Below are 22916 nucleotides of genomic sequence, written 5' to 3'. Positions count from 1 at the left end.
GCTTTTACTAAAAACTGAATTGACAGTTGTCATTACTACAACATATTTAGTCATTGCACTTTTAGCAAGTTCTTTAATATTACATACTAATGGCATGTGGATTGTTGTATGACACTATTCCTGGACAGACATGAGCAAATGCCTTCTCACCTGAAAGGGAACTGAAACAAAGAAGTCCAACTTGGTGACCTCCTGGATGAGGTGTTACTTACAGGGCTTCACCACCAAAAACCCAGCCCAGTGTGGGTGACAGCCCAGGAGAGCTGGAAACCGGTAGCTCTCTGTACAACTTACAGACAGCTCAACAGGTTAGAGACTATGTAGGGCAGCTCAGGTAGTCCAAGCCCCTTTCAGGCATATTGATTGATCTCTACTTTCTCCAGGGGTCTCGGTTGATCTAAGGTTATTCTAGGCAACACCGCTTCTCTGAGAATCTCTAAAAAGTGAAGGAGGGACTTATGAATCTGGTCAGTTTCAGGGACTTCCTGAAGTCATTGAGTTATTTTCTTCTGAGTTTAAGAAACTTCATTGCAGTATGGAATATTTGTCTCCCCTTAGAACATCTCATTGTTTTACCTCCCTTTAATATCCTGAGTCATAATAAGGCTTCATCTGGAATAGGACATTGCTATACAGCATAATACATGAGTTACTTGTTTGTGACCTGGTGTGTGTGGTGATATATAGTAACATAGCTTCAAGGATTGAACATCATAGAGACACCACAGAGAATGAAGAAACCATGTTTGGTTTGGGACTCGTGATAACACTGTGAAGTGAAGAAGACAGTAGCACAGATTTGGAAAGCGTGAATGTGAGGAAGGGAACAGGCTTTTGCTGCCCGTGTGTACAGAGATGACGCAGAGTGACCGTAACTGCAGTCTCTGTGATGAGTTCACTCAGAAGAGAGTTGGGCAGGAGTGCTCACTGAAAGGCGCTATTACCACAGTGTTTATGAAACATAGGGTTTTGTTTTCTTATTTCTTTAAAAAAATTTAAAGACAAAAAGGGACAGTTTTAGAAATAACATTTTCAAGCTCTTATTGCAGAATAACATATACCTTCAGGGTGACCTAAAGTTGGAAGCCACTGTGCTTCAAGGGTTACAATAAGTCTGGCAGGGGTAAGATTTGAAGCCACATCCCAAAATAACTGGAGTCTCAATCTAGCCCCTTTTGACCCCTTAGCCCACTGTCACACAAGCAAACTCCTAGTGCTGATCTTAATGATCTCAGGGACAAGTACGTTTTTACTGTTTTTCGCTATTTTAAATATAAATTATTCTGTAGATGTCAGAACTACCAGTGGAATCTATAAACAGACTCCGCCTCCTGCTTCGACACCCTACCGCAGCCTACTCAAAGATGTTCTCAATGGAAGCCCTTTGCTATGTCTTCCTCAGAAAATAGGGGGCTCCCTAACCAAATCTCACGCTCCAGCCGGGGCTGGTGGTGGTCTTTGCCAAAGGCAGAGAAAACACCTGAGCTGGTTGCCTGATGAGTGTGCTCCCCAGGGGGCTGCGTGCGTGGTGTCTGCGCCCCTCTTACGCACACACCATGGTAAGTGGGTTAAGCTCCCTAGTGCTTTCCTCACAAGTGAAAAGCGTGTCTAAACTTTTGGTAACAATTTTATTTTATTTCTTAAATCCCAGAGCTCGGGAGACTGAGGACGGAGTATTTGTTCCAGGATAGGTTGGGCTACAGAGTGAAACTCTGTTCCCAAAACAGAACTCTCAAACGCCAAAGAAAAGATTTCATTTCTAGAAAGTATATATAAAACTATTTAAAAGCGTTTCTGACCGACAGCAAAGTTGTGTCCATATTTGCGTCACTGATTAGTATTCCCGAACGACTTATTTGTAACAAATGTTCAGTGAGTTAGATGATACTGTGAATTAGTGTGCCATTCTACATAATACGGCTCTTTTAAGAAATTTAGACGCACAAGAAAACCGCGCTAATTATTTTCCCCTCCCGCCCTCCCTTCCGGCCAGGTCTTTTCGTCTCCCAGCTATTCCAGCTCATCTGTATTACTCTATTTTGGAAGCTAGACAGAGGGCACTCAAGTGACACCGCTAGGGAGTACGGATTGTAACAATCTTGGTTGCGGCTCTTGCAACTTCCCGGCTCCGCTGTCATCTAAAAAGTTCACGCTCGAGAACCGCTGTTGACACACAGAAATAAAATTGAGAATATGTTTTTGATGGGCTGCATCGCGGCTGTCGGTAGTGTCGGGCAGCTCGGGGCGGCCGGGTGAACAGGGCACACACACTGTCTCTCGGTCTTCTGTTGCAGGGGGACTGAAATCTGACTTCAGAATGTAGAAATGTGGAAAAAATTAGGATCAATAGCTTTGCCCAAGACCAAAACTCTCAGTGCCTTCTTAGCGCAGTAGGCAGCGCGTCAGTCTCATAATCTGAAGGTCCTGAGTTCGAGCCTCAGAGAGGGCAAATACATTTTGACTCAGAAACGTAGGGACAAATAAAGTTTCCCAATCCTGTAGAGGAAATCTAGAAATCGTCAACTGACACACACCATAAATCTAATGAGGCTGTAATCTCGAGATCTTTACCTTTTTACTTTAGTACCTCTTGCTCAAGACTTTTAAATATGCCTACCACAGTGCGTTGCGTAAAACTAAATGTGTGCCTAATATAAATCTCAGTCACCTGCTGGCGCTCTAGAAAACTGACACTAATCTAGAAGCTCCAAATAGTTCAGATATGCTATCTTGTTATTGGGAGGAGGTTCGAGCCTCTCATCGGGGTTAAGTCTCAGGCTCTAGGGATTTGGGGGGTCTGGTCATGGTCAGTTGACCCGGAATTGCAAATGCAGATACCTACCACAAGGTGGCGGAGTTTTAGGAAATGAACCATAGATCCCTTTTAAGGGAGCCTGTCTGCATCTAACCAGAGAATTATCAAATCCAGAATCCCGTTAAACTTGTTTCACTATTGGTTTGAGTTGCTAAGAGCTGTGTTTCAAATTCAAGCGATATAAAAGTAAAACCCATTAAAGCAGTGTGATGATACATAGCTGTAATGGCTGCATTCGGGAGGCTGAGGAAGGATTGCCACACTTACAGGTTGTCTCAAAAAACCAGTAGACCAGCAGAGTTATCTGCTATGCAGCTCTGTTTATTTCACTGTCACAGATCCAGGCCAAGGTCTGCTATGGGACACAAATCGGCTCTGCATCATGACACAGTCATAGCAAGTCCGAAGAAACATCTACAAGTCCGAAGAAACATCTACATTATGCCCCGGGAAGATCTTGTTGCCTAGGGGTCCTAGGATGAGCTCTATCTCAGTGACACTACATGAACTGGATAGGACCTACCTTTCTAACCCACCATTAGGTGATCAATAGACAAACTGACAACTAGTTACATTCAACTCTAAACATGTGGGGCACAATGCATGGGCATACAGGTCTTAGAAAAAGGTACACCATCTGTCTTTGAGTGTGGTGGAGACTACAAAGGTTGCTATTGGTTATTATGGGAAGAAGTAAGACAGGGTCACTCTCCCTAGTCTAGGCTGCCTTTAAATAAGTGGAAAGTCTCTCATGCTGAGATTACATGTGTAATGATTTACTAAAGCTTGTCTGTGGATTCAGAAAGCAAAGTAAACCACAAGCCATAGAAGCCAGGCACACACCTTTAATCCCAGCAGTCAGAAGCGAATGAACAGAGGTGAGATCCAAGCACAGTTAAAGGTAATTTTCTGATTATTTTATGTTGCTACTTATGGTACTCAGAGAGTGGTGTACTGGTTATACTGTGACAGCTTCCATTGAGTAAAAAAAAAAAAAAAAAATTAAAAACATGGCCAGTGAGATGGCTCAAGGGGTATGGGCACCACTCACCAACCCTGACAATATAACTGTGTCCCTAGAACTAACATGGTAAGGAGTGAATTGACTCCCACAAGTTGTCCTCAACCTCCATATACACACATGCATGCACACAGAAATAAATATATAAAAATATTAAGAACATTTGTCAATGGTTTTATTTGATGAGATGCTCTCTAAGAACTTGCCCCACCTAGTACTTGTTCCGTATTCTTTCCTTAGTTCATCCCCGCCCCCAGAGTTTATCAGTAGTGGACACGGTTATTACACTGTATATTCATTTTTGTGTATCTGTCACTCCTACACTGGCATGTAAGATTCCCCGCAGTTTTTGGTTAGCTTTGTCCACAGCTGTACTTTGTGAGTACGCCTGCCACATAACATCAGTTAATGTTTGTTGATTAGTGGATGAGACAATGGGAGATGAGGGGCCCTAGACCTTTTTACAAAGCACTGGGGGTGGTCTCAGCTGCTTTAGTCGCTCTGGCACAGTTGCTCTGGGAGAGTTGCTCTTCCAGTCCGCTCCTGAGTCTTGCTGTCCCAGGTGTACATGGGTCTAGGAAATTTTAATTACCTCATTAGAAACTGTGCAGTTTAAAAAGTATGAGGACCATGGTAGGTTACAATCTTGCAAATAAAGTAACATTTTAACAATTGCGTTTTGTTTGTAAAGAGTGTGAAAACACAAGGCCCCACTGGGAGTCGAACCCAGGATCTCCTGTTTACGAGACAGGCGCTTTAACCAGCTAAGCCATGGAGCCACACGGCAGCAGGTAGGGAAGACAGTTAAATATATCCTATTTTATTTCGACTTGGTGGGAAAATAAAAAAAGTTTACACTATCTAGCAATGCCTATTTTTATCAGAGAAGAATCAGCTGTGAAAAGATGCTGCGTTTTCTGTAGTAAGACTGAAAGCCTCACACACGGAGAGGAATCAGTCCTAGAATCAGATATTTTCCTCTTATCACAAAGACAGGCACCACACACACACACACACACACACACACACACACACACACACACACACACACACTCAGCTATGGAGTGACAAAGCCCATCCACGATAAAGCAGATAAATGTGTAGGCGCGGCACTTGTGCGTACGTATGTGCTGTGCAAGTCTTTGGCCTCTTCAAAGAGCTGCGTAAGAAATAAACCATTTACAGTGGTCTCACTTTCCAGATTTGCTGACGACTGGCGACCGATCTTCAGCTACGGGTGTCTGCAGGTTTATGCCTTGTTTGAACCTCATAAGATCTATTTCAAGGACCATAAAGACATTCTCACTCAGAGCCTCTGGAGGGAGGGAATGGGGAGGCTGGAGCTTGCACCCTGGACAGTAGGGATGAGAAATAGCTTGGTTTCCTGGGAGTGGAGGTGGAGCGCTGTGCTTAAGCTGGAAGCTGGCTGGTGCTGTGACTGTTGGGGGCGGGGATGGGGTGGAGTAGAGGAGAGATCCTAGAAACGAATTTTCTAGGCCACAAGAATGGGGCAAGCAGGATCATCTCCTCAGGGCTGGGGAGGACATGGAGAGTCGCATCAAATGCAAACGGGTTCCAAATCGAACTGTGGGAATTAAGTGCTACTTCTGAACACCTTCAGCCAAAGGCTTTCACCCTACGGACTTTACAATATCAAGCAGAACTCGGATTCCCAGTGTGTAGAGTTAAAAGACTGAGGTGGGCGTAGGGAGAGACCTTTGTCTTGTAGTTGCTCTCATTAAAATATCCAATCCTGTGGTGGTGTACACCTGCAATCCCAACACTGGGAAGGCAGAGGCAGGAGGATTGCCTTGAGCCTGAGGCCAAGCTACATTAAGTAGCAAGCCTTAGCTTTAAAAATAAACACCCCCAAAACACAACCTTCTGCCACTGACCCCAAAGTGCAGCAGGGAAACTTGGAGCTTCCTGGGACTGAAGGGACCAAGTTCTCAGCACAAAGGAGATTTATTTTCCCCGGAGGGACAAAGGGAGACTAAGACAAGAGATAGAGCAAGAGGGAGAAGGGGAAGGGGCAAAGGGATATCCGGGGTGAGGGGGCCTCTGGATAGAAAGGACACAGACATAAGCCAGCAGGCAAATGGCAGTTTATAAAGGTAAAAGGGGAAACCCTATGTTAGAATGAGGTGTTTAATGGGCGTGTTAATTAGGACAGTAAAAAGAGTGCTTTTGATTGCTACTTCAGTACTTTGATAACTGGACCTTGGTTGTCAGCTTCAGGAGGAAGAAGTGGCCAAATCAGGGAATAGAGCTTGGTGGTTTGCTTTAGGAGTGTTATCTAACAGTTTTCAGCAAGGCAGAGGGAGTCAGGGAGAAGGGCAAGGCCTGCCAGAGCTATGGTCGCCATTCTCAGGCTGGCTAGAGTCCCTTCGGGGACTAAGTGAGGTGATTGTCCCAGAACCTGGTCCTCTGAATGAGGACCCTAATTAACGATTTTGTGATCCACACTCTTAGTGATACTGACTGCCCATTAGGTTGTCCGTCAGCAATCACAGCTTATCTGATTACACGATAGGTTGTGAATAACCCTGTGACACTCAAGGGCCAGAGCTACAGACACCAGAAAAGCTACTTTGCTACCTCAGTTTTCCATCTGAATAGAACACAGTACTGTAGCAGCTGACCACTAATAGCAGGGCTTTCTGTAGGGCCTCTGCACCTCCGATAAACATTAGGTTTTGCTGATTTTTGACAAATTGGAAATAAGTACTTTCAGATTTTAACTGTAAGTATGAATTAATTTTATAAACAGAAATGAGGGGAAGAAGAAAAGAGGGAGAGAGAAGAAGGGAGAGGGAGAGATTCTTTTAGAAGTAAGAAGTCCTCTTATGTCTGGCCTTGGAGGGTTCCAGTAAGTGATCAGAATAGGAGGTATGGAGAGGCCTGGCTCCCAAAGGTCTAGGAGCTGGGCATGACTGCAGTACCTGTACTCCTAGCTACTTGAAAGGCTGAGAAAGGAGGACTGGAAACTCCAGGCTACATTCATAGGTCTGACCTTTAGATCTGAACAGCAATATGTCTGGAGTACCACCTGAAGCTTTCAGTAGTGCCAAGGAAGATTCTAGAACACTTCTGAGAAAACCAGAATGTTGAAGATGTAAATAGTGAGGTCAAGAGAGCGCATAGTATGGACTGAAAAGCATCACTCAGAGTCCACAGCTGCGTGTTCTTTGATTATTTATTATTATCATGAGACAGTGGTAATAGAAATGAATTTAACGTTGTGAAGAGTCAGGATGACAGTGAGGTTCATCGTTTGGTGTGAAGGACATTTGTGGCCAGGAGCCAGGACCCAAATAACTAAGAGGAAGGCACCTAGGAAGGCTCTGCTAGGGTCTCATCCAGAGGGACACTGGGCCCTACGGTGGAGATGCCCTTCCCTTCATGCCAGGTGAGGTTTCTGCTCTCAGCTTTCAGAATCTCCTAAGAAAACTACAGGATGCTGTGCCACTAAAACGGATAGACAGACGAAGAGCTTGACAAAGCATGACCAGCTTAGGAGGAGAGGAGGCTGGTAAGGGAATTCAGATGATCTTGCTACTCATTTCCACTTTTTTAAACCCATGGGACACTGAGTGTTAGGACTTTTGCAGGTTTGCATTTTTTTAAGTGGATGGGATTGTTCGAATCATCAACTCTACAATATGACTTCCTTTTGGGATAGATTAGGAACACTTAATATAGCAGAATCAGATATTTGGGTAGATAGATTTTCTTTGACTTAATTTTCAATACATGTATGTATATGCCTACCAGAACTACACTTCTGCATACAAAGCTGTTCACACATGCATTAGTTGGAACACAGGTAGTGTTGCATGCTTTGGTCATATGAAGGCTGGTGAAGGGGTGGAGCAAAGACATTATTTGTAAAGCATACCCTAGTGGGTATGAGATTGGTTTAGGTACTCCATGATGTCTGATTGGACAGTGCTGACAGGAGTCTTGTGGAACCAGCGCATGACAGGGACTCCATCTGGCCCCACCAGGAACTTCTCAAAATTCCAGCGGATGTCATGGACCCTCATGGGATTCCAGAAGAGATATTCCGTAGAGCCCAAAAGTTCAGAAGTGGGAGGGCAGGAGTTCTGGAGTAGAGATATGAAAAATGGGAAGATGATCTCATTTCTGCTTCTGTGTTGTGCAGTCTTCTCTGCTCACTGCTGTAAATCTTAATGTTTTAAACTCCACATGCGTCTGGTCCCTCCCAGATCTGTTAGGATACTGCCACCTGCACACCAAAGCCATTCTAACCAGGATAAAAAGTGTGACAGTCAGTGAAAAGCACCCACTTTGCTGCCTCTCCTCTAGTCTCATGATTTTATCATGAGTAAAAGAATACCTTCAGCTGGGCATGATGGCACATACCTTTAATTCTAGCGCTTGGGAGACAGAGACAAGTGGATCTCTAAGTTCAAGACCAGCCTGGTCTATAGAGTGAGTTCCAGGACAGCCAGAGTTGCTACACAGAGAAACCCTGTATCAAAAAAATCCATTTCTTTCAGTATGTCATGTTTTCTATGATCTCAGTATTCATAGATGAAAAATAATAGATTGGTTTTAGAGCAGTAGTTCCCAAACCTTGAGACTTCACAAGCCATAGAAGTTCAATAGTTATTTTGTCAATAAGAAAATTAAAAATCTGTCATAAGTATAAATTTAAATCTTAAGATATTTTACTTATTTACTTTCTTTTTCTTTTCTTTATATTTATTTTAAATTAGGTATATACATGTGTGTGTGTGTGTCATGTGGGTGTGTACACCTATGAATACAGGCCCTGCAAATTTCAGAACAGGTGTTTGGATCCCATACTGAACAGGTAGTTGTAAGCTGCATAATGTGGATTCTGGAACTAATCTGGAGATCAGTACATGCTCTTCCTGTTGATGTGGCCCTCCAGCTCCACACTCTTTGTTTATTTGTTTATCTATTTAGTCAGTCAGTCAGTCAGTCAGTCAGCTAGCTTCATTCAAGAGCCCAAGTTGGTCTGAAACTCAGTGTGACTGTGAAGTCAACTTCTCAAGTGTGGGATGTCACCACACTAGATAGGACTCTTAAATATTAGGCAGCTCTGTGTGGATAATACCACTGCTTTGTTATGTAGCTGTAACTTGCCTGGAGAGGACTATTTAGACTAAGTTAGCCTAGAATTCACAGCCATCCCCTGCCTCTATATTCTGAGTACTGGCATTATAGTTATGAGCCACCGTGTTTTGTCATGGTCATTGTGCTATAAAAAGCAGTTCATGTAGTGTAGCCTGACCATAGCTTATTATTGGAATAAATGATTGTCTTTTATATTTGAATAATTGTATCTTTAATTTCAGTTTGCTGTGGGTGAGTAAAAATATCCACAGGGACAGCTTTGGTCTGCAAACCATCCTCTGGGGACAAGTGACTAAGTGATCCTTGTTGGGAAGGTCATTCTCTCCTGTTGTTTTGCAGCTGTAATACTCTGTGATTCTTTTCCATAGCACTCTCTCTTAGTCATGCCTATGTCATCTCTGACTTTATAATAGAGCCTTCATATAAGAGACTAACCTATTAATAACTTTTAACTTGTATTTCACCCTTCCTTGAATAAAGTCGGGATTTAATTAAAGATCGTCACATAAACAAATCAGTAGTGTTAATCAGGGAAGGCTAATCCCCATCAGAGCTATCCTGTATCTTTCCTCATGTCTGTGAATTTACTCCTTAAGGAATTCCAAGTCATCATAGACACCTGCCCCAGTGCTTCCAGAGAATCCTACCTAACTGATCCATGCCATGTTTATTCACTCACCTTTAGGAAAGAAAAAATCTTTTGTTCATTTTCTCCATTCACGTCCCCTTTCTCAAAAAGCTGGAAATTGGGGACATAGCCACCTCCTGGGCGCACATATCTGCAGTGAAACAAGGTGTTCTCAAGAGACTCCAAATTAAATACAGGAGGGATAGGAATGGCCACCAGTGATCCTCACAAAGGGAAGGAGAGGACTGCAGAAAGAGAGAGGAGGAAGAGGGCCTCTGGGATCCAGATTCCAAGTAGGAGGCTTCATGGAATCAGAGGATTCCAAGACACTGGGGAGACGATATTGACATCAGATTTCCCGGACCATCTGTGTCTGTCTCCCCATTTCCTCTGTGTCCATCTTTCCCCTAAATGTCTTTTCCTTATCTCCTTCCTAGTCTCACCCTCAAGGAAGTCTCATGTGGGCATTTCCTGCAGGACTAGATGGAATTCAAGGCATCATGATGACTCATTTCAGCCCATTGTTCCATTTCCTATCCTAGAAGATTCTGGAATGAGATGGTATCTAGGCAGATGAGGAAAGGGCATCTCTGGGGCCCCACATAGCACTCACTTGAGTCCTAGGAGGATCTCTGAGTTCTTTGCAGGTTCTTGTTTTCCAAACTGGTTGCAAGGAAAGCCCAAAACAATGACATTGAACTGCTTCAGCTCCTCCTGCAGCGTGTTCAGCTCTGTAGGTAGAGGGTGAACAGCATGGACAGACTTCCTGATCAAGGCTCAAAGGGCCACGAGGTTTATCCTCTCATCACACGAATGCACTGAAGACTATGAAAAGTTACAGACATTAAATAGGCAGAGCAAACAGCTACAACACAGGTTTCCAGGAACTCATGTCAATGGCTGCTGGTTTTGTGGCACAAAGTCTCTCAGATTTCATGGCTCCCCATCTTCCATGCAGAGTTTATTTAAAGCAAATAGACATTAACTCATTAGACCTATGAAAAATCCTACTTGACTCTGAAAGGAGGCTAGACTCAAGATGCATTCTCTTCATTAGCTGGTGGATCAATTGAGATGTTTCATAAAGAAAAAGCAAACCAAATGGGCACGCTCTCCTGTCCTCCCACCATGCCTCATGATGGCACTACAGTCACTTTCCCAGAAGCACACTTTGCTGTTGCACATTAGAATTAATAGAAGGAAACAGAAAACCAGAGTCTGGTTGCAGTGCTCACCTATAATCCCAGCAGTTGGGAGATACAGGCAAGGGGATGGTCAGCCTGATCTGTACAGTGGGTACCAGGCTAACCAAGTTTACATAGTGAGATACTTTCTGGGGGGGGTGAGAAAATCTGGTTACATAGCATTCTCTACCCTGACCTCAATACCAATGAACTAAGGCCATTTCCACCTCTGGGATCCCAGGCACACAGTTTAGACTGTTCTTCATACACCCAAAGCCTATTATGTGTCTGCTCTGTCTTCAGTCATTTTTAGTTTAGAGTTACTCCTCAGAACGAGCCACTAAGCTCACTTAGGCTCAGCTCTGCTTGCCAGTGACTCCCCGAAGAGCCTCTTCCTAGATAAGAGTGTCTTCAAGTTTTAATTTTCTCTTGTATATCTTATGTGAAAGTATATGTTTAATACATTTTACATAAAATTTATTTTGAGACAGTTTCATGTATGATCAGGATGGCTTCCAGCTTACTATGCAGCGAAGGATGACCTTGAACTTCTGACCCTCCCACCTCCACCTTCCTCTTCCCAATGCTGGGATTAAAGATCTGCATTACCACACTGGTTTGTGTGGTGCTGGGGTTTGAACCTAGGGTTTCATACAGGCTAGGCAAGTATTCAATCAACTGAACTACACCTCCAACCTATATAAAAATAATTTATATCAACAGTCTCCCACATTTCTTCAGTAACTGCCTACATTCACCTGTCTCTTACCTTCAGCTTCCTCCTTGTAGGAGAAACACAGCAGACCTCAATTTTAGTCTCTGTTAAGCTCTGAGACCTCTCAACTTTTTCACTGAGTAAAATTTGAGGTGTTCTTTAAAATTCTCATGATGTAGTTTAATTCAAAATGAGCAAATTAATCAGTCATAGTGATTGAAGCCTGTAATCCCAACACTTGGGAGATAGATCAGGAGGATCAAAAGTTCAAGACAAACCTTGTTTACTGGAGACCTTGTCTTAAGCAAACAGAAAAGTGAGGTGTAGGTGGCATTTTTCCATTGGGATCATGATTAACTCTGTTTGTCAGCTGCTTACCTCATAATCGGAGACTTATTACTAATTATAAATGATCAGCCAATAGCTCGGGCGTGTTATTAGTTAACTCTGACAACTTAAATTAACCCATTTATATTAATCTACATTCTGGAACGTAGCGTTACCTCTCTTGTCTTGCTCCTCCTGTTTCCTCTCTGTGTTTGGCTGGCAGCTCCTCTGACTCTGCCCTTCTTTCAAATGTCCTCCTAGTCTGGCTCTCCCACCCAGTCTCTTCCTGCCCAGCTATAGGCCAGTCAGCTCTTTATTAATCAATGAGAGTAATACATATTCACAGTGTACAAAGGTTGTTCTACAGCAGTGAGGAAACAGCAGGCACTGATAAAGAATAACATCCAAGGCATTTTATTATGCAAAGGAGCAAGGTGAAACCTAATTTGTGTGTATTTATTCTTATCTCTCTTACACACACACACACACACACACACACACACACACACACACACAAGAAAGAGAGACTGACTTCAGGAAAAATATATTATAAACTATACAAATTTGGGCAATGTGCCTGTTAAACTCTCTTGTATCTTTTGAAAGTTGTGAAGTATTATATACTCAACGCATGTATTAAAATTAAATCTTAAAACATTCCCTCAGACCTACACAAATGGTAGCCAAGTATTCTACCATTGAGCCATACTATTAGGCCTACAACTAAATTATAACAACTTTCCAAATCTACCATATTTTCAACTTTTTGAAGGAAAGAAAATCCTCATTGGTTAACTGATAATAAATTGACTTTTTACTCTTAAATTTAGGTTCTTGGATTTTCTAAGAATTTAATATATAACCTTTCAGGTTTTTCTTAAAGTTGATTCCACATAAGGCTATAGAAACAGTGACTAAGAGCACTGACTGCTCTTCCAGAAGACTTGGGTTCAATTCCCAGCGCTCCCATTGCATCTCACAACTATCTATTACTCCAGTTCCAGAAGATTCAATATTTCTTCTGGACTCTGTGGGTACTGCATGCATGTGGTTCACATACATAGATGCATATATTCATATATCCAGACAAAACAACCGTATACATAAAATAGAAAAAGAAGACAAGAACAAAAAAACCTGCAATTTCACCACTAAATTGAAATAAGTCTTTATCTTCTCTTAAAATATGAACCAGTTGTTTGTCTGTGGTTTATATCATGTGGTATTTTATTCTTTTTTTAATTTCCTTGATACAGGGATTCATGTAGCATCCACCTACCGAATGTGATTACAGGCTGTACTATTAATGCCTGCCTGAAGAAGCACCATTTTAATATAACCACAGCTAATTCAAGCATCCTCCTCTGAATAACTTCAAAATACCAAAATTTGATGGCACATGTGTCCTGGATAAGACATTGTAGTATGCATCAATTTAAGTAGTAAGCAGAAAATTCTAGAATTTGTAATTATTATAGTTGCATTAAAACAAATTGATAGTGTGTAATAATGTTGTTCACACATCGAATCCAAGCATTTGGGAGGCAGAGGCAGAAGGATCATTAATTTGAAAGAGTGAGATCCTATCTCAAAAATTACTTTTGAACAGCATCTGATATTTTTGATTAGTCAAGTAAGTAGTAATGTCAACATGTGGAATTTATAAAAACTTATTCCTGTATTATTTTGGTCCAATTATCTGTAGCATTTGATTCAATAAACATTTTGAAGTTATCATGGATATCCTTAAAGCAATAATGTTCTTAGTATATATATATATTACTTGTACAATTCATGGGGAAACTTATATGATTGTATTTGGATTAACAAAAACATAAAATTCTCCCATGATGGACACAATAGGGAAATGAGACATTCTCCTATATTTACCATTTGCTCCAAGCAGCCTTGATGCCAGTTACAGCAGCTTGGATAAATACCTTCATTCTCCTCTATCATTTGGGGGTGCCTCCCAAAGATAAAAAACAGTCTTATATCCTGGTGGTGGTGGTGGTAGTGGTGGTAGTGGTGTGTGTGTGTGTGTGTGTGTGTGTGTGTGTGTGTGTGTGTGTGTGTGTAGATAGGGAGTAGATGTTTGGTATTTTCTTCTATTTATCCCCACCTTATGTTTTTCTACTTTATAATATATGACATATGTTATATTTTTTAGAACGTCTCTTGCTGAACAGGGCTCGCTGTTTTACCTAGACTGGCTGGACAGTCAGCCAGAGGAATGCACCTGCCTCCTCACCTCTTGTCTCCCCGTTCTAGGCTTACGGCTTACAGGCTTGTGCCTCTACCATGTTTGGATTTTTGTAGGTTCTAGGAAACTGAATACAAGTCTTCATGTGTGTTCAATAAACACTTTCTACACTGAGATACTTCCCTAGCCTCCTGATGTTTGTTTTTGTTTTGATATGGGATCTTAAAAAGTAGTTCAATGTTTGAAAATGACTTTGAACTCCAGATCCTCCTGCCTCCCACTCACAAATGCTGAGATGACAGGTTTGTATCACTATCAAACCCAGGACCAAACCCAGGATTTTGTGTATGCTGAATATGCTGCCAACTGAGCTACCTGACCAACCATATAATCTGTATTATGACTCCCCATTCACTTTTGGTTTAATGCAAGCCCATCTCCACTATTCTGGCTTCTGACTATGAGTCACAGAAAGACTTTGGTGTTTGGTGTTGTATCAATCAACTCCACAGAACATCAACATCAGAGTTTGCAACCATGACCAATCAAGACTGAACACACACACACACACACACACACACACACAGTGTCTAAATCACAAAGTGACCACTTGTCACCCTGCCAATATAAATTATTGCAACTGCTTTACCATTTACAGATTCTTCAGCCTTTCTGTTCCTCTCATAATATAGATTTTATAAGATAACCAATCACATAATTGCCCCCTTCTACATTTCCTGACAGCCCTTAATCCAGAACAAACATCCAGTTCTTTTGAATCCTTCTCCACACTACCTGACACCAGCTCAGATGGCCTGAGTCTTTTTTATCCCTTCCTGAGAAGCTTCCGTGTTTCCTGTGGCAGATGGCAGCAACTCCAACTTGTTCAACCACAGATGAGTTCTTAGTGGTTTCCAGCATATCCCTGGGAAAACCTTGGTTCTCAGAACACAGATAATTCTGGCATTAAAAGCAGCAGGATGGGAAAATTTAGGGGAATAGCATCAGCATGCTTATTCATTCCTCAATCCCAGCAACACAGCAAAGCCTTCTCCGTTGACAATATGGTAGTATGGCAGGCTAGTTCTGAGAGAGAATTGAAGTTGGAGTTCTTACCAGGATAAGTAGCTGTCAGGCCACAGAAGGAGGCCACGTTGACGAAGAGGATGTGCTTTCCTGCATACTGCTGGAAAGGAACATACTCCCCGCCAGTCAGGGTCTTGGCTCCATACTCATAGATGGTGCCAGCCACACCTTTGTTGCAATCCACCTGTAATATAACACAAGTAACTGTAGTGGTATGACCTAACAAACCATAATTCTCGATGCCTGCCAGCATTTTCAAAGCACTGGAAGATTTTTTCATGCAATATTTTGAAATTTTAAGAACTGAAGAATTTCTGTTTGAGGAACTTCACACCCAAGCAGGCATTGGTGGTGGACACAGACCTGGGTGTCCCTAGAGGGTGCCCGCTCCACTGGGCTGGGATCTTATTTAATAGTAGATAACTTATGACTTTACAGCTGCCAATCAGAATTTTACAAGCATCCGTACCCTTCACATGGCCAATAACAGAGGTCAAAGGTCAGACTTCAGGGCTTGCATAAGCATCACGTGAGAATTTTAGAACTGTTTGGGCTCCCAAGAAGACAATCTGGGTCAAAAGCTCTAGGAACGGGTTCTATTTAGCTAAGGTCTGGGAATCACTGTGCTCTATGATAAGCTTGTCCCTCACCTTTTATGGAAGGGAGCCAGAATTGACAAGAGACATATAAGTAGCTTAAAGACACAAGTGAGGTTGAGGTTTTCAACAAGTTTCTATGACTTTAAGGTTAAAATATATTGATCCCTCATGTCATCTCTATTAGCCCTATTCTGCCGTCTAGATGTATGCATGCATTATTTTTTCTAACAGGGATGGATACTGACTCCATATGGATACTTTAGGATACAATCCCTCTTCTTAGCTCCTTGCGAGGGTTTTTGGCTACTGCCCCCAAACTGTGATGATTGTGCAGCTCCTTGGAGCAACACCAAGATATAAGAAGTCCTCACCCTGAGCTGAGCTCTCTCTCCACACCCTCCACCCCCACCCAGTCAGCCTCTGTGTCTTAATAGTCACTGAAGAAAAGTCCCTCTTTCCCTCACCCCGGAGCTCTGGAGCCCAGTCCAGTTTCCTCTTCTCTACTCTAGGTTTGGTCCAGTTGGTCTGAAAACAGTCAGCCTCCCTCCCAACTCACTAGCTACTTAACTCATGGGGCTGCTTCAAGTCACAGACCAGCATGGGACAAGGCAGATTCTGAGGTGTCAAGCAGCCATCGAGGAGAAGTGGCAGAGGCAGCTGGCGTGGGGGTAGGGACATAGCTAGCTATATTCTCAAAGATCAGCTGCAGAGAAAGAGACATGCGTGGCAATCACGATAAAGCGCAATGAACAGGCGGGAAAGGTGCATGGCGGAGGGCAGCAGTGGCGGTGGTCTGCAAAGAAAGGCTCTCAGGCAGCTCACTCCCTTCAAGAACAGGACAGGTCCCTGAATGTCTTGGTAACCGCTTTACTTACCAGATGATGGAATCAGCTTCCATGCCCTGGGGGGTGCTTACCTTTGCTTTTTGAAGATTCAGAGTCTCCTGAGCCAAGGCAGCTAGAAACAGTGGGAAAAGACAGGAGGCCCAGAACGCCTGGGCCATGGCTCTGCAAGGAACACTGGCTGAGTGTCGAACCTCCGAAACTGTGATCCCTTTTGAGCATCCCCAGCAGGTACCAGTTTGGAGATGCACAGCCAATCACAGAGCTGCTGTCACTCTCCACCTCTCTCCTTCTCTCTCTTCTCCAGCTATGCTCTCCTGATACAGGAGACACGTGGGTAGGCACATGTTCTGACAGCTGAAGGTGAGATGAAGGTGGACACGTTTTTTGTCCGGAACCTGAGAGTCTGTACCTCCCCTCGCCAAGTGACTGGAGCAACTCAGGCCACTGAATCGCAGCCTACTTTTCCACAGCATATTCACGAGGTTTGTGTGCAAACTTAAGTTTGAAAAGCATTGACTCAAATTGTCAACAGCCTGGAGACACAGGCACTCACAGTCTGAGAGTTCTCTTCCCCCTTAGGGACCTCTGTCCTGCTCAGGAAAAGCCAGATCCTTGATTACACTGCTGAAAAGAATTTCGAGACCAGAGAGAACAAAGCAGTTAGTATAGCAGGTATTTAGACAAAGAGTCACGTAGGAAAAGGCAGTGTACAATCCCACAACATAGCTGTATGGGCTGTTGTGGTTTTCTTCCAGTCCTCAAAGCTTGTAGTTTACAGCAAGACTAGTGAAGCTCAGAATAAGGCTTAAAAGCAAAAAATACATGCCCTGGTTTAGTTTGTAAAGATTTAAACTCAAATGTTAATTTAGTATTTCGTGTCTGCTGTGTGAGCATGCACAGGGAGGCCCTAGAACAAGTGTGGCAGCTGGTTCTCTTCTTCTACCTTACATGGGCCGTTGGGCTTTTGTTTGGTTGTTTTGTTGTTTGGTTGGTTTGGTTTGGTTTGGTTTGGCTTTTCAAGACAGGGTTTCTTTGTGTCGCCCTTCCTCACTGCCCTGGAACTCGATTTGTAGACCAGGCCTCAAACACAGAGATCTGCCTGCCTCTACCTCCTGAATGCTGGGATTAAAGATATGTGCCACTGTTTTCATGTATCCCAGGCTGGCCTCTAATTGATTTGCAGCTGGTGGTGACCTTGAACATATGATCTTCCCGACTTCACCTCTGGGCTGATACAGATGTTTGCCATCACACCTTGTGTTCTGTGAGGCTGAGGATTGAACCCCAAACTTCTTGCATACTAAGCAAGTGTCTACAACCTGAGCTATTATTCATCCCCAGTCCTATTGCCTTAGCCAGGGTTACCATTGACGTAACCATAGCAGATTGGGGAGGAAAGGGTTTATTTGGCTTATGCTTCCATAACACTGCCCATCATCAAAGGAAGTCAGGATGGGAACTCAAATGGGGCAGGATCCTGGAGGCAGGAGCTGATACAAAGGGCATGGAGGAGTGCTACTTACTGACTTACTCTTCATGGCTTGCTCAGTCTGTTTTTTAACAGAACCCAGGACCACTAACTAGCCCAGGGGTGGCACCACCCACAATGAGCTGGTCCATCCCCCATCAATCAATAATTAAGAAAATGCACTACAGGCTTGCCTACAGCACAATCTTACGGAGGCAGTTTCTCAATTTCGGTTCTCTTTGCTCTGATGACTCTGATGACCAACCAGAACATCTACTTTTCCTTCCTTCCCTTCCCTTTCCTTCCTTCCTTCCTGCATGTGTATGAGTGTTTTGTCTGAATGTATGTATGTGAGCCACACACATGCCAAGGTGCCTGCAGAAGCCAGAAGAGGGCATTGGATCCCCTGGGGCTAGGGCTACAGGCAGTTGTGTGTTGCCATGAGTGCTAGGAATCAAACCTCTAGAAGATCAGCCAATGCTTTTAACTGCTGAGCCATATTTCCAGTCCCATATTTTTCTTAAAGAATCCTATCTCTTTCTCTCTCTCTCTCTCTCTCTCTCTCTCTCTCTCTCTCTCTCTCTCTCTCTCTCTGTTTTTTGTTTGTTTGTTTGTTTGTTTTTTGTTTTTTAGAGACAGCGTTTCTCTGTATTGTTTTGGAGCCTGTCCTGGAACTCGATCGGTAGGCCAGGCTTGGTCTCGAACTCACAGAGATCACCTGCCTCTGCCTCCTGAGTGCTGGAATTAAAGGCGTGTGCCACCACCGCCCAGCCCTATCTCTCTTTTAAAAAGTTAAATTAAAGGCTATTTTACTGTTTATATTTAGGGACAAATGAGGACTACTAACACAGTAAAGCTCAGAGTCACAAATATTCTGGCCTAACGTAAACATAACTCATCCATTGTTTTTAACATCCTTGTTTGAGGTGTTTTTAGGAAAACACAAATTACTTCTGCAGGCAATTTTGGGTTGATTTGTTGTGATGAGATTTCTTGACTTTCAGGGAGCAGAAAGGGCAGACTAGATCCCAAGGTAACAGGGTTTCTTTCTCTTCTCATGCTCCCTTGATTTCCCCATCCTTTTTTAATCTGCCTCACAATGACCATCATTTGTTCTGTCTTTTCAAACTTCACCACTTAAACAAAAACAAATGTCAAGTTTTTAAAATATGAAGCCAGACTATTGATGCTAAGCATTTCCGTTTTGCCCCTCACTCTGGCCCCTGGGGAAAAGTTCCTCGGCAGAGGAGGAATAAAAAGAAGGACATTCATTCATAGTGGAAAGTTATCAACGAGAAAGCTGTAGGTCATGAGTCAGGAATGACCTGGCCTTCGTCTCCTCCTCTGCAGATACTTGTAATAATCTCTGCCCCGCCTGTGTTAAAAATGTGTTATTGTGAAGTTTTAATAAGATAACAGCCGGAATCTTGTTCCCAAATCTTTGAAGTGGAAGAGAATTGTATTTCCCGGCTGCTTCCTCCAGCATTCTCTCCCATCCACCTGGTTTTTACTGTCGGCTTGAGTTCATGAGAAAGTCTTCCTCTCCAGTTCTAAGCCTTCTGTCATCCAATCCTTGCCACCTGCCCTGCCCCTTCCAAGTTCACACAAAGGGCCTTCTATGTCTCTGAGAAATGGGATCTGGATGGAGTCCAATTCTTGTGAACTCTGAGAAGGCACCCTTTTTGTTATCTGGTATTTCTGTGTTCCTCTAAAGTCCAGGATCTGCTCCAGACACCAGTGCAGCCACGCCACTCTCCGGGGCCTTGAAGCAGCCGTGAAGAAGGTGCCCCTCTTACTGCACATCTCCAGGTTCTTCAGCCTTCTCCCAGTCTCAGTTTTGAACCTTAGAGTGAGTGTATTTTCCCACTTAACAAAATGTGAACATAGACTTATAAAAGATCACTTGACTTGCATTTTTCTATCTGTTTTTGTTCTTCAGATGCACTAACTATGCATATTAGGAATGTTAAGAGTGGTATTTGTTTATTTCAGGGTCCTACTCTGTAACCTTGGATAGACTGCAACTTACTATGTAGGCCAGGCTGGTCTCAAAACTCATGGCAAATCTCTGCTTCAATGTCTCATGTGCTGGAGTTACAGTCATGAGCCACCACCTGGCTTAACGGCGATGCATTTGCTATAGTTCTCTTTTATTTACATTTTTGTACATGTTTTGCCTTGTACTGCCTAATGCTTGGGGAAAATTTCAGATTCAGGCTGGCTATGACTCTAATTCTGAGCTTTCATGATGACCACTGACTGGCCCCAACTTAAAGTCCTCCTGAGACTCAGTCATTATTATGAGAAATCCTACTTTCATCTGTTTCAGGAAATAGTTCTAGTTGTTGGTGACACAAGAGAGAGACTACGAAAAGATGAACATGTGCCTTCCTAGGTACTGTTCATGCCCATTGCTCTTAACACAATGTACCCCGGAGTCCCACCATGTCCCCACAGAAACACAACATCTGAAACGCTGTGGCTGCCCTAGATGGAGATGCTCTAAAGATGTAACCAATGGTTACCAAAGAATGAAAATCTCCCCCAGAGTCCTATGCTAGGTAAAGAGAAAGGCTGAGTGAGACGCAGCTATCAACCAGAGGAAGAAGTGACTCCCAGGTAGATATTTTACACAGTGCTGACAGTTTGCTTCACAGTCCAGAGTTGAGACAATGATGTGTCAGTGATGGGAAGGACTACACATTAATCAGGACTTCTTAGGTAAGAACATCCCTTGCTCTCTATAAACCTAAACCCCAGTTCAGTATTCCAAAGATAGCTCTGGGGGTCATTAGACCTCTTTGCTTGTCCCTTCTCACTTGAGGCCACAATCAATAAATCCTCCCTTCTCTGCTTTTTACTATTGTCTCTTTAATTGATCTTCTGAGGAATGGTGGCTGAATTTATCTTATGGGGACTGCCAGGGCCCAGATTTTGACCATAACTACTACAGTAACAATGTCCATAGTGCTCACAAAGAGCTACTGTCTCATTGGTCACAGGACTAGATGTCCCCCAACAAGACATAGTCCCAAGGTTGCCTTAACTTATGTCTACTTTTCTCTGGGAAGGAAGGAGAATGCTTATGTCAATATGACAGGCTAATTCCAGATATTCTTTTAGAGTTAAAGATTTGAGACTAAAAGATGATCAAATTTACCTATTTTCAAATTTCCTTTCTTCCCTCCTGCCCCCGTTTTCATTTTTGTGAGAGAGACAAGACACCCAAACTTTCTGCTCGTAAATGCATTCATTAATGACTTGCACTGGCTTGGACTCACATGCATAGGCTGAAGCCTTTCATAGTCTGCCTTAGTTCCCCCTTTACATTTTAGCATATTTGGCCAGACTGTGATGCACTGCCTTTAATTCCAGCACTTGGGAGGCAGAGGCAGGCAGATCTCTGAGGCCAGCCTGGTCTACAGAGCTAGTTCCAGGGCTACACCAAGAAACCTTTGTCTCCCTTATACAGTAGCGTTACATTTTGCTGGTGTGGTCTATGTTACAGGGTCACTGCAGAATGGATTGCTTGCACATCATACTATTATATTACTTAGCTTCTCTTTGTTCTGAGAGGGTCTTTACCTATCACTAAGTTTGTGGTAATTTCTGGCAGGAAAGTAATATGGGCTTTAGTAGAAAGTTTGGTACAACTGTAACAAATACATAAGTAAAGTCTTTGGGACTGAAAAATGGAGGACACTACAAAAAATATTTGAGGTGCATGATAGAAAAATATAGTTTGCCTGACTGTTGATAGACATATGGATGTTACAGATGTTTCCAGTGAGGGCTCAGCAAGAAATGAGAAAAATATTATTAAAAGCTGAAGGAATGAATAAAGGAACTGAATAGATATTTCTCAAAAGAAGACAGATATGGTACCTAGCTGTAATCCCAGCACTTAGGAGGCTGAGGCAGAAGAATTGTTGAGTTTGAGGCCAGCCTGGACTACATTCAGAGACCTTGTCTTTAAAGACATTGGGGGGAGGAAGAGACAGAGAGAGAGAGAGAGAGAGAGAGAGAGAGAGAGAGAGAGAGAGAGAGAGAGAGAGAGAGAGAGACAATATGAGTGTATGAAAAAGATCGACATGACTGGTCAACATCTAATTTCAAATTAAAGCCACAGTGAGACGTCATTGCATACCTATTACAACTGATGTGTAGAAAGAACTGAAAAGCATTGGCAGGGATGCACAGGGTTAGTGAAAATGAACATGAGGATAGCCCTCAATGCATACACCTCTCCAGTCTTAGGGAGCAAAATGTCCCTTGGCCTCTCTCAAGGATCTACGTGGCTGCATTTAAGAGTAATCCAGATAAATCCAGAGTAATCCCTCCATCTCAAAATCCTTATCTTAATCACTTTTGCAAAAATAGTTGCCCTATAAGAGCATTTCTGGCTTCCAGAGACTAAAATCGCCTTTGTGTCTTGCCCCACCACCCCCAGCACAAACACCTTCCTTGCTTATGTCTTTCTCTTTTACTCATCCCCGAGATGGTTAATAGAGTACACGGACTTGCTCCAGGAAAGACTGAGAGCTAAGGGACTACTAGTGCTGACCCCCGGCCAGTTGGAATCAAATGGGCACTCTCTGCTTTCTGAGCTCTCCACCATGAAGTCCTGATTTAAACATCTCCTGTTAGCTGAAAGAGGTATGAGATTCAGCAAACACAAACTTGGTTTTTATTTCTTTCTTTGTTTTTCTTCCAAATCTTATAGACTAAAAGTTTATTGCCCCAAGATTTTCCTGCTTTGGCAGCTACTCCCAAGCCCCAAAAGGACCACCTGTATTTCTGATCAAACAGCAATAAATTTTGGATTCCTACAATATCCTCAGCAGTGTCGATGCTTTCTTTAAATAGCTCAAGAAGACACTTTAGTCACATTTATTGGG

The 22916-nt window shown here is 43.0% G+C and overlaps 1 protein-coding gene and 2 non-coding genes across 3 annotated transcripts; 1 reads left to right on the top strand and 2 right to left on the bottom strand.

Moving 5' to 3' along the window:
* The first annotated feature begins 2376 nt into the window (after positions 1-2376).
* Positions 2377-2449, top strand: Trnam-cau. The gene has a single exon. It is a non-coding gene; the product is annotated as a tRNA-Met (tRNA).
* A 2092-nt stretch (positions 2450-4541) lies between these two features.
* Positions 4542-4615, bottom strand: Trnat-cgu. The gene has a single exon. It is a non-coding gene; the product is annotated as a tRNA-Thr (tRNA).
* Positions 4616-7014: 2399 nt separating this feature from the next.
* Positions 7015-16764, bottom strand: Gpx6 (glutathione peroxidase 6). Its single transcript, XM_005086665.4, has 5 exons — positions 16622-16764; positions 15137-15290; positions 10205-10322; positions 9643-9742; positions 7015-7942 (listed from the first exon to the last, which is right to left on the bottom strand). Exons 1-5 carry the CDS (start codon positions 16706-16708, stop codon positions 7736-7738), a joined length of 666 nt encoding a protein of 221 aa, XP_005086722.1. The 5' UTR covers positions 16709-16764; the 3' UTR covers positions 7015-7735.
* Positions 16765-22916: the final 6152 nt, after the last annotated feature.

Source organism: Mesocricetus auratus, unplaced genomic scaffold (genome assembly GCF_017639785.1).
Source record: "Mesocricetus auratus isolate SY011 unplaced genomic scaffold, BCM_Maur_2.0 Super-Scaffold_100013, whole genome shotgun sequence".
Taxonomy (NCBI): domain Eukaryota; kingdom Metazoa; phylum Chordata; class Mammalia; order Rodentia; family Cricetidae; genus Mesocricetus; species Mesocricetus auratus.
Note: the sequence above shows the minus strand (reverse complement) of the source record. Positions and strands in the feature narration are given on the sequence as shown.